General features: G+C 39.4%; 2 protein-coding genes across 5 annotated transcripts; both read left to right on the top strand.

The window, feature by feature from the left end:
• Nucleotides 1–838: 838 nt before the first annotated feature.
• On the top strand, nucleotides 839–1,540 carry LOC122660263 (EPIDERMAL PATTERNING FACTOR-like protein 2). The gene is made up of 3 exons (XM_043855497.1): nucleotides 839–1,004; nucleotides 1,106–1,146; nucleotides 1,242–1,540. Exons 1-3 carry the CDS (start codon nucleotides 893–895, stop codon nucleotides 1,488–1,490), a joined length of 402 nt encoding a protein of 133 aa, XP_043711432.1. The 5' UTR covers nucleotides 839–892; the 3' UTR covers nucleotides 1,491–1,540.
• A 4,695-nt stretch (nucleotides 1,541–6,235) lies between these two features.
• On the top strand, nucleotides 6,236–9,326 carry LOC122660260 (dentin sialophosphoprotein-like). 4 transcript variants are annotated; one of them, XM_043855490.1, is made up of 3 exons: nucleotides 6,236–6,275; nucleotides 7,390–8,696; nucleotides 8,952–9,326. In XM_043855490.1, the coding sequence occupies exons 2-3, from the start codon at nucleotides 7,468–7,470 to the stop codon at nucleotides 9,139–9,141; spliced, it is 1,419 nt and encodes a 472-aa protein (XP_043711425.1). In that variant the 5' UTR covers nucleotides 6,236–6,275; nucleotides 7,390–7,467; the 3' UTR covers nucleotides 9,142–9,326. The 4 variants fall into 4 exon arrangements, with proteins under 4 accessions (XP_043711425.1, XP_043711426.1, XP_043711427.1 ...); XM_043855491.1 differs by lacking the exon at nucleotides 6,236–6,275 and having other exon boundaries at nucleotides 7,352–7,764; nucleotides 7,795–8,696; XM_043855492.1 differs by lacking the exon at nucleotides 6,236–6,275 and having other exon boundaries at nucleotides 7,352–8,170; nucleotides 8,249–8,696.
• Nucleotides 9,327–10,792: the final 1,466 nt, after the last annotated feature.

Raw genomic sequence — 10,792 nt, 5'->3', positions numbered from 1 at the left:
CTCACACAACTATCCTTCTTGGGAAATTAAGATATATTCTGTCGTACAGAGGGTGAGAGAGCAAGAGAGGGGGGAGAGATTATCTAGAAATAATCCTAAAAATTAATACAATACAGTTCACACTTCACAAAGACAAGTAAAGGAGATCTTGTTTGTTGTTGTCTATGTGATCACAGAATCGTATGATTCTATTACTGTGAGCGGTTAGTGCTACGTATATATTCCTTCTTTCCAAGGACTCTGAGAGAGATAAGAGAGTTTGGCGTGTTGAGTTGGTAGTGCTCAGAGCAACCACCACATCCACAAGAAAGCACAAATGAAGGGCTGTGAGCAAAATATGAGAAGCAGTAGGAAAGCGAAAACCCAAACCCCACAACTGTGATCTCATGTCCTTATGGCTTTTGTAGGAAACTCCTCTTTCTCAAATCCGGGCTTTTGCGGTTGTGGGAACTGGGAAAACTCGTCTTTTTCTGTAGGAAAACTCCATCACGGCTCACCCTCCTTCACCCACACTGACGCTATCTTTACGAATATTGTCATGGTTATTTTGTGGGCTCAGCAACCGAGGCTCTGCTTCTACCTATTTGGGGGTTCCTTTCTTTCGCTCTTCTTTTGAGGCTCCTGCAGTACTCCCTCCTTCTCTCACTGAAGTTGATCCATTTTAGAGAGAGAGAGAGAGAGGCCTTTCGTACGTTTTGATCTCATTCAATTACTGATTCAAAATCCCTTTTCATCTGTGCACTTTTCTTATTCGCTTCTCTATTTAATCTTCAATTCTCTCATCTTTGTATCTAGCCTCTCAACTTCGGATTCTCACCACCCACAGCATTAATCTCTCTCCCTCACTTTCTTCTTTCATTCATTGACTCATCTCAGTCAGACACACTCTCAAATGGGTTCTAGTCAAGACTACTGCAATTGTAGCCATACTTCTCTCCATCTTATCGTTTCTCTCTTCTTTCTCCTGCTTTGGAGCTCGACCCAAGCGAGATTAAAGGCAGAAGGTAAGTGGGTCTCAGTTTAAAAATTGGAAGGGAGAGCTAGTTCCTCACAAATTGAAATTTTGAAGCTAAACTTTTTTCTCAACTTCTTTGAGTTCCTGCAGGTAGAGCTAATGTTAAACTAGTTGAGGTCAACCAAGCCCAGGTCAGTTTTCTTTCTTCTTTGAAAATTTGGGGAGAAGATGGTTGCTATCTTGAATTGGTGGTGTTAATGGGTAACGATGGTTGGTTGGTGTACAGATGGGCAGCCAAGAGAACGCAGCAGTGAGAAGTCTTATTGGTTCGAGGCCCCCGACATGTGAGGGGAAGTGTAGCTCTTGTGGGCACTGTGAGGCAATTCAAGTTCCTGCAATCCCAAAACAGAGGAACGGAAACAGTACACATTCCTCCAAGGTGTCGACCATTGCCTACTCCAGAAGCGAAGATAACTCAAATTACAAGCCCATGAGCTGGAAATGCAAATGTGGGGATATGATCTTCAATCCGTGATTGAAGAACCTATTTTGAATTGTGGATATGAATTATGAAATATATTTCATTAATCAATCATTCTTTACCTTCTCTGTTTTTTTTTTTTTTTTGTTATCCTTTCTCTTCCTTTCCTTTCCTCTTCTTCACCTAAACACCCATGTACCCAATCTCTTTATCAGAGACTATGACACAAGGATATCATTTTATTTATTAAGAATCTGCTAGCTTATTTGCTCCTCATCAAGTTGAAGATATTTGCACCAGAGAATCTGTAAAATTTGTTTATGCAGACAGAGATTCTGAAAAGGCTATAAAACTGCAATACAATAATGGTTGTAGACAACGCATACTGTACTGCCTTATATGATTATTTTCGAAAGTTGACATTTTTTCCTCTTCAGTACAAAAAGCAGTTGGGATTTGGGAAGAGAAGAGGATTTGGGTTTTAGCTAGGTGGTGGGGTTGAAGAAGTCACGGGGTGTTCCGTGTGTTGATGTACGCCATACTCTCCCAATCCCCAAGGAGAACTGTTAATTCACACCCAAAAACTTGAAACATTCTTCCTTTTGTTTTTTTTATCTGGGGACCGATTTTAGGGGAAATTTTTTTGCTACTACACTCGTAGTTCTTGTTACAAGTCTGGCAGCCTAGGAAATGGATTAATTCACTTCCCACTTGGGTTTGTAAATACCCTTCTAGGTTTTAGTATTTTTTAAAATATCCTTTAAGATCTCATTTCCTTAGTTGTCGGGTTTGTAATAGGAACAAGCACGCTACAAGTGTAGCAGCAAAATGTCGTTCGATTTTAGGGTTCTTGAGCACTGATTCTGTCTCAATGGCTAATTCCGTATTTTAAAACCCTGATATTGGTACTTGGTTGATACTCGATCTGTGAATGGTATGAACACAGTATATACAAAGGGTATAATTGTTCAAATATGGTGATATGTCAATATCTTTTAAGGCAAAACCATCTGATATGACTGATATAGATATGCAAGAATCAAAGAGATTAAAATCCATGGAATGATGATTAGGGGGAGGGGGGAATGTTAAGATTATACAACCAATAGTTGATCACCTATCGAAGAACAAGACCAGGATCCGATTTAATGGGTCCAAGAGAGATTTTATTCCAAGAATCCCAAATAAAATAACACATTAAAATTATTATCGAATAGAACCAAATAGACATAAGTTTGTCAAGAGACCAAAATGAAAGAAAAGAGACACAAAATGTTGATTTGAGAGGATTAAGAGATGCCTTCCACTTGTAGGCCCGAAGACCAGCAACCCAAATTTGTTTGGACCAATCACATGAGAAGAATATATGCCTTGTTTTTCTATTTGCAATAACCCCAAAGTTTTTCTATTTTCTCCCATTCCATGAGAAAACAAACGAGTGTAGAAAGAGAAATCAATAATTTCCAAAATTACAGAGATTTCACAGGCGTGCAAATGTAACCCATGGTGAGGCCACAAAACACATAAAAAGAGAGCATTCCACAAACTCCACTCCCCAACAAGGGTTTCATGGACCAGTCCATGAAATACTCTACACCTATTCATATTTATTATTATTTTTTTATCATTATTTTTCTCATTTGAAAAAAATTAGAGAAAATTACTTGAACACCCCCCTAAACTATGACCATTTTATTTATTATCATTAAATTTTCAAATAATTATTTGAATACTCCCTGCATTTTATCATTTCTTTCACGTAGGTCATGTCTGTCAGTTAAGTGATGATGTCATCAATTAAATTTTTTGTAATACCTAAACTATCCTTAAAAGATAGTGAAGTGACACTTTTACCGTCTTCCTCATTCTTTGTCTTATCATTCTTCTTGCAACCCAACGATTTCAGATTCAAACCCTAATCGATTTCAGAAAAATTCTCTATTCTTAAACAAATTTCAAATCAAAATAACCCAAACCCTTAATTGATTTCAGATTCAAACCCTAATAAATCTCTCCAGAATCTTTTAACAGAAAAATATTATCTATCGTGGTTTTTGCCCCTGGGAGGAAATAGCTAGGACTGAAACAGAAGAAGAATTAGTAGTAGAAAGCTTTACACCGTAGATTAATTGCGATTGTGCTGATTGGGATAGAATGAAGATGATTTCTGAAGTCTAAACCCTCTTTTTCCCTCTCGTTGTTCTACACTTCTAGGGCAAGAGAAGATACACATGCTTCCTTTCTGGGTTTGAAGAAATCAAATTTTGGACTTTGAAATACAACGGTGTTCACTCGAGGGATTCAAGTTTAGACTGAGGTGATTTTGAAAGATTTCTCCTTTATGTTCTTTCCGTTCGATCTACTATTGATGGAATAAAATAGATCAAAAAGATTAATTTTTGCTGGTTTTTCATGGAATCAATGCTTGCTTGCTTAAATGGAACAACTTGGGATTCCTCTGTTCATAGAGGTAAAAACCTCGATTCTCTCCTTTTGAATCTCAAAATTTGCATCTTTTTTGTCATTTCTCCCTCTGGTTCCTATAACTAATATTTTCTGTTACTCTTCTCTTTTTTTGACCGGTATAATCTGTCCAAAATTCCATCATATTGCTTCTCCCTAATTTCAGATATCGAAACCTTTTGATTTCGGCTGAATTGCTCCCTAATTCAACTCCATAATTTCAGTTTTTTTCCTTACTTCAGTTTCATGTTAATCTGCTAAAAAGCAGTCCTTTAATTTTTTTGTTTTCAACTTAGCTTGGGACTTATCGCTTTGCAACTCCACCCCTACTCCCTCTAGAGTTCCACCAATTGAAAAAAAAAAAGAAGAAAAAGAAGAAGAGCAGAGAGGGCGAGAAACCGAGAATCCCTCCCGATGTACCCATCATGCGTTGATAGTGACGGTGGTGAGGTTCGGTCCTCCTTCTGCAGCTGAACTGTAGTTGCAGGAAGAAGAAGAAGAAGAAATAGTTAAAGAAGAAAGAAGAAGAAGAAGAAGGAGAAGGAGGGTAGTAAGTTGGTCATTTAACTTCATAAGTTTAAGTTAAATAACTCATAAGGGTAAAATGGACATTTCAATTTAAACACTAAAAGCGGACTAACACCGTCAGGTTTTAGGGGGTGTCAAGTAATTGTTTGAAATGTCGGTGATAATAAGCAAAAGAGCCATAGTTTAGGGGGTGTTCAAGTAATTTTCTCAAAAAATTAATATAATATTGCACGTGATGAAGAGGCATAGTATACGCCCTAGGTTTAGAGAGCCTTTTCCCATTCAAATGTTAACAAGTGGTAGGCCAACAAGAGGTCATGTACACCCCGGCCAGTAGGACACCTTACTAGGATATGATGGGGCCCATGACAACATCAAAGGACCAACAACATCAATGAATACCAGAAAACTTTCAGACCATTACACTGTTTGGTGAAAAACAATCCCCTCCTCTCAAGCACAGACTTTGAGCTCAATCATCTTTGCTACACTCTCCTTTCCCTAATCCCCTCCCTCTGGAAGAACTCCATATTGACTTTGATTTGTTAGTTTCCATCAAGCACAAAGATGGATCTTTAGGTTGCATTGCTACAGTAAATGTCTGCAATGTTCCTTTAATGTGATATTTTTTGTTGTTATTGTTTTATAAAGAACTAAAAAACAAACCTCTAAAGTTACTTATAGTCCTTTAGTTTTGTGGTTATGATATGTAAGATTAATTCACCCATGAGCATGCGTCACGTGGTAGGGACTCAAGCCTGAAGCCACATAAGCAAGCCACACGTATAACACATGTTAAATACGAGTCTTTATAAAAGACACGTATTTTTTCGTAACCTTAGAAATATAGATTAGATAACATCTTTTTGAATGATATGTATGGATACTCATACCTATTATACGTGTATTTACTAAATATAGGTACAACCATGATTGGTTACATTGAGTCCGTAACTATAACGGTCTTACCCACATGTAAGATAAAATAGTTGATTAATTCGTAAATAAGAGTATTTTTATAATGAAATATCAGCTGGTGTGGTGTGAAACCTCCCAATGCAGGGATTAAATGGGGAAAATTATCCTCTCCAATTCCATATAGCTCGGCAGTGCGACAGTGCTAGTGTAGATGTTTGACAAATGACAGCTCGGATATCCAACGGTCCGAGCTCATTGACTATGTTGACGATAATAATTCATCCACGCGTCAAACATCCACACTAGCACTGCCACACTGTCAAGCTATAGGGAATTGAAGAGGATAATAATCCATTAAATAGTCAATATCGAATATTGTATTGGTCTCAACCAATACCAATCTGATCATATCGTAAAGATTTCCTTTTTTTTTAATATCATTCTACCTTTGATCTGTAGATAATAATTCATCTTATCTCATACCGTCCATGGAATGTGGGGATCGGGACCAAAGGGCTTTGGTCTTTCATTGATGGTGTGAGATGTATACCTCTCTCGGCCACAGCTGGTCTGGCTACCTAGGGCCAAGTCCCTGCCTTTATGGCTTGGATTTGAGATCACGATCTGATGACTTCTGAGTAAATACTCCCCCAAGCCCAAATCTCCGCAACACAGCAAATCAAGAACAGAAAAAAAAAAAAAAAAAAACCCACAGCATTCTCAAGTCTTAAGAGTCTTGAGTCTTGACACCCGCAAACCACCGTCACTGGCTCTTGGCTCTTTTAGCATATGTTGGTACAGGAACGAATACACCACAGTAAAGAGAAAACCCTCTCTCGCAGCACAGTTCCTCTTAAGGACTTCGTTGGTGATTAAGTCAATTTAACTCCGGAGGAATCGGAAGGGCTACTTCTTTCTTCCTTTGTTGAGGTTTGTTTCCATTTTTTTCTTTGGATCCATTTGCTTCTCCTTTATTTTTTCCGATTTCTTTCCTTTCTAGTATGTTTGTTGTTGATTAGATCATCATTTATTGTTTGAACTTTTATTCCTGGCTTTCCAGTAGGGTTGCCACGAGAGATCTGCTTCCTCCGCTTTTCTCTTACTCCCCCTTAAGCCGTAACGGTGATGGTTGCTCAGATTCAGTATCCGGTATCAGTATAGGATAAGGCGTGCTTCTTCTTTTCTATGCTGACGGTTTTGGTTGAGAAAACCGGGTTTGTGGGTGTTTATTGTCCACGTTTTCTGTTGGGCTTCTCATCGATTTTGTAATACGGTTTCCCTTTCTGTCGATGATGGTTGCCATTTTTAACTGGTGGGTTTTCTAACCGATCGCTGGTTGATTTTGATGTTTAGTCCAATTGTGTCTTAAGGTTTTTTCTTCTGGTGTTCTGGTCCTGGAAATTTTCCATTTCTCAAGAGGGATGGATTTGTGATGACTCCCAAGCACTGCTCCTTTATTTTTTGCTTTGTTACTGCTTATACTAATTCTTTCAACTTCAGTTCTTGGATGAATTCTTTTTGTTATTGTGGCCCAAATTAGGCGTTTTTTTAAGGATTTTTGAACATTATATTCTGATTGTAGCTAAATCAATGATCCTTCCTCTTCCTCTTCTTCTAATGGGCTGTGCAGGGGTTGGGTATTTATGGGGACGGGTGGTTTTGGAATTGTGGGATTGTTGAGCTGATGTATTTTGATGGACGTTTTTATATTTTGGGGGCAAATGGTGGATCCAAATCTTCAGGAATTATTAATCACTGTTATCGATTGATTGGGTTTTCGGAGGTCTGAGTACCTAGAGATGTGTCTTACACTCTTACCCACTTTATACGATTTGTGCCTTTTACTTCGCTGGATTTGTTGTGTGACTAATTTAATCTTTTGATTTTGGATAGAGGTCTGACTCTCATTGCATGATATTTTGTTGGTTTATGCCATTTTCCAACTGTTCGCTTGGTTGCATCTCTTTGTCAAAACATTATTGTTGTTCAGCTGGGGAAATTTCTTACATTGATTCCATTCCATGTTTTTCTCTCTTTGACAGAGACCAGATTTTTGCATAGATTTGTTACAAGACTTGCTGTAGCTATAAAAAGCTTAGACACATTAAGTTGATTTGTAAACATGTTTAGGCAATCACCAAGTAGAAACCAGAGGTCCAAAGGGTTCAAGGTTAAACATGTTGTCCAGATATGTCTATTGGTTGCCGTTTGTATATGGTTGCTATACCAAGCCAAACACTCCCATGATAAGAAAAAGGAATTTGAGAGCATTGCAAAAATCTCAGAGAACGTAGTAAGTGGGGAAGATATCATTAAACTTGGAAGAAAGGACCTCCATCCACGTGAGGAGGAATCAACTTCTGAGACTCATAGACAAAATGATGAAGAAGAGACTGAAGAAGAAAACAAGGCTGAAGAAGTAGAAAAAAACAAGCCCGAAGAAACTGAGGAAGAAGGGAGAAGGGGTGGAGATGATGAGATAGATGAACACGATCGAGTGAGAGCAAAAGAGGAAACTGAACATCCAGAAGACTCCATTGATGAAGAAGAAAAGGAGAGGGAAGAGAGAGAGAATGAGAAAGAAGGGCTTCATGATAATACTGGTTCATCAGAGGATCAGGATCATGATAGAGACAGGACTACTCAGGAAGCACGAGAGGAACACTATAAGGGTGATGATGCTTCCAGTGCCGTGGTCCGGGATACCCAAGAAATTGAAAATGGATATTCAGGTGGCTCGAATGTGGAAGAGCAGGTGGAGAGTGCAGAAAATAAGTCAGAGCAGGAAAATAAATCCCAAAGTATAGGGGAAGTCAATGCCGATCAGAATGATTCGGGCCTGAAGATAGGAGAAGGTGAAAAAGTGGAAGCTATTCCCTCAGTAAATGCCACACTCACTGACGAGAAGGGTACTGAGGAAACCTTGGCTGAATCAAAGCATGGTTCTACTTCTAACCCGACGATAACAACAGAATCCAACAATCAAAAAGAGGTGAATGATAACTCGACAGCAGATGATGCAAAAACTCCCATCCTATCCCTACAAAGTGGAACAGAAACGATCACGGATCCAAATGAACATCAAAATGCATCACAGGCGAGTGGAAGTCCTACTGAAGGTGACAACAACTTGCAAACTGCAGTATTGGAGCAGACAGAGAACCCCAATGCAACAGATAGAGTGGAGAAATCAGCAACCAGTGGAGTGCCAAATGAAGCTTCTAGTAATTCTGGTTCCGTTGTTTCAGAAGTGCAGGCTGTGGAATCTAATGTGACTGCTGGAGCAGAGGATGGGTCAGCATCTTCGACCACAAGTGAGACTGCTGAATCAGTTCAGAGCGAGAAGTCTGAAACAACTGCTGGAACAGAGGATGGGTCAGCATCTTTGACCACAAATGAGAATGCTGAATCAGTTCAGAGTGAGAAGTCTGAAACAACTATTGGAACAGAGGATGGGTCAGCATCTTCGACCACAAGTGAGAATGCTGATTCAGTTCAGAGCGAGAAGTCTGAAACAACTGCTGGAACAGAGGATGGGTCAGCATCTTCGACCACGAGTGAGAATGCTGAATCAGTTCAGAGTGAGAAGTCTGACACAACAACTGGAACAGAGGAAAATAGTGATGGCTCGACATCTTCAACGACCAATGAGAATTCAAATGCAGCTGAACATGATGCCACCGATTCTTCCGACGAATCCATCCTGCAAGAAGTGAAAGAAGCTCGGACAGATCTAGGAACCTTGCCAGAGACTGAAACTGAAGGAACGAATCATGATGATGTGACAACAGAGTAACACTAACAATAATAGCCCATTTCCAGTTTTCCTTGAGTGTATGAGAGAGCAAATGTTTTCTTTCTTGGAACATCATTGTTTCAGAAGGATGGCCAGATTGAGTTGTCAAGATTGTAATTTTATAATTCATTAAGGTGTCCTGAAATCTTTGTTACTGAATGCCCTTGGGTTATCTTACTGCTGCATATGTTTTTGGGCCTCTTACTGTTGATTCCAGTTTGTTGGGCTAAATTCTAGTTGCTTGTCATGTTAGGAATTTATAATATTGGCTGGCTGTACTCTTTTTGCTGCCTTAAAAGTGGTTTAATCACTTTCATTTTATTCCTTTGCTTGCAACAGATATAGCCAGCTAGTAGTTACCACCTCAAATGGCTGTACTTTTGCTACTAAGTGGTGGGGCATTGATCTCAGATCTAGAGTCTCCATCCTGCATGATGGAAGTAACTCTTAACTGCTTACCATCTTGGCTTTTCTTGATGATCTCAGTTGGGCTAAACCAGTTTATAATTACTAATGCATCTCCATTGCATTATAAGGAGAAATGTTTAGTACTCGATGGCAAATGTACTCTTATCAACATGGCCCTCTCAAGACTCCATAAGAACAGACTACCTGCTGGGAGACCAGGGATGAAATTTGCAGTGGAGAGGTTCAGCAAGAGAGCAAATGGAAGGTGGGCTGTTGTGCTCTTTGAGACACTTTCTTACTATACTGTTTCATTAGTGGTCAGAAACTTGGGCAGCGTTTGGTATGCATTCTAGGTCGATGTCGCATAAACATCTTAGAATGCAAAATCGTCCAATAATGCATACTAAAAGAAAATTGAAGAGGTAAGTTATCGGTGCCCTTTTGACGCCCACCAGGGTTTCAAGAATCCAATATGTGGAGCGGTCGATCCATGCCCTGCGGTTTCTAGGGTTCAGGTGATTCTGATCAATTACCAATGGATTGCAGTTGAATCTAGGAGTATAGTTCATGAGCTTAGACACATGAGTGCTTGACATGACTGCCCTAACCCCATGAAAACACAGAAATCTCACCCTTTTTGTTGCTTTCTCATGTGGTTTTGTACATAGTACTCTTCCCCTATTTGTTTAATGGGTTCTCTACAGTTATGCAAAAAGTACGGGAGGAGGGAACGGGTTTACTTTTGTTAAACTACGAAACCCGCAACTTTCCACTGCCGAAGTCTTCTATTAAACTTTTCTTCACAGTAACGGGAGAAAAACGGATAGAAAAAACGATAAGGTTGCCTTTGGATGATATGGGTCACTAGAAAAGCGAGATTTTGTGACCACAGATTCCAAAGTTTTCAATTACGTAGGTTAGGTCCGTTAGGTCGTTATTTGGGATTTCCGGCGCATTTAAAAAATTTGGCAAAAACGGAAATCGAAAGCCAACCTCGACCTAAACAGCGAATAATATAGTAGGTCTCTGTCCACTCCGTTCTCTAGGAATCTACCCTATATTGCTGATTAGAGTAGTGCTGTCCGTACTCCCTCACTACCTCATATAGCTCCTACTTGACGGATCTAAGGTCAGTCTCTGACGGTTTGGTATTTTCTCAATTACAAAATGGCTTAGGGTTCCAATCATGGTTTTAAGAACCAGGAATCGGCTGACACCGATCCCCATTTTCACCGTTTCTAAT

This window comes from Telopea speciosissima, chromosome 4 (genome assembly GCF_018873765.1).
Source record: "Telopea speciosissima isolate NSW1024214 ecotype Mountain lineage chromosome 4, Tspe_v1, whole genome shotgun sequence".
Taxonomy (NCBI): domain Eukaryota; kingdom Viridiplantae; phylum Streptophyta; class Magnoliopsida; order Proteales; family Proteaceae; genus Telopea; species Telopea speciosissima.
This window is presented reverse-complemented; position numbering and strand designations above follow the sequence as displayed.

Coding starts and splice junctions, on each gene's coding strand:
- LOC122660263 (XM_043855497.1), top strand. CDS start 893: ATGGGTTCTAGTCAAGACTACTGCAATTGTAGCCATACTTCTCTCCAT. Junction 1,005..1,105: donor AGCGAGATTAAAGGCAGAAG/GTAAGTGGGTCT, acceptor GAGTTCCTGCAG/GTAGAGCTAATGTTAAACTA. Junction 1,147..1,241: donor TTGAGGTCAACCAAGCCCAG/GTCAGTTTTCTT, acceptor GTTGGTGTACAG/ATGGGCAGCCAAGAGAACGC.
- LOC122660260 (XM_043855490.1), top strand. CDS start 7,468: ATGTTTAGGCAATCACCAAGTAGAAACCAGAGGTCCAAAGGGTTCAAG. Junction 8,697..8,951: donor GTTCAGAGCGAGAAGTCTGA/AACAACTGCTGG, acceptor CACAACAACTGG/AACAGAGGAAAATAGTGATG.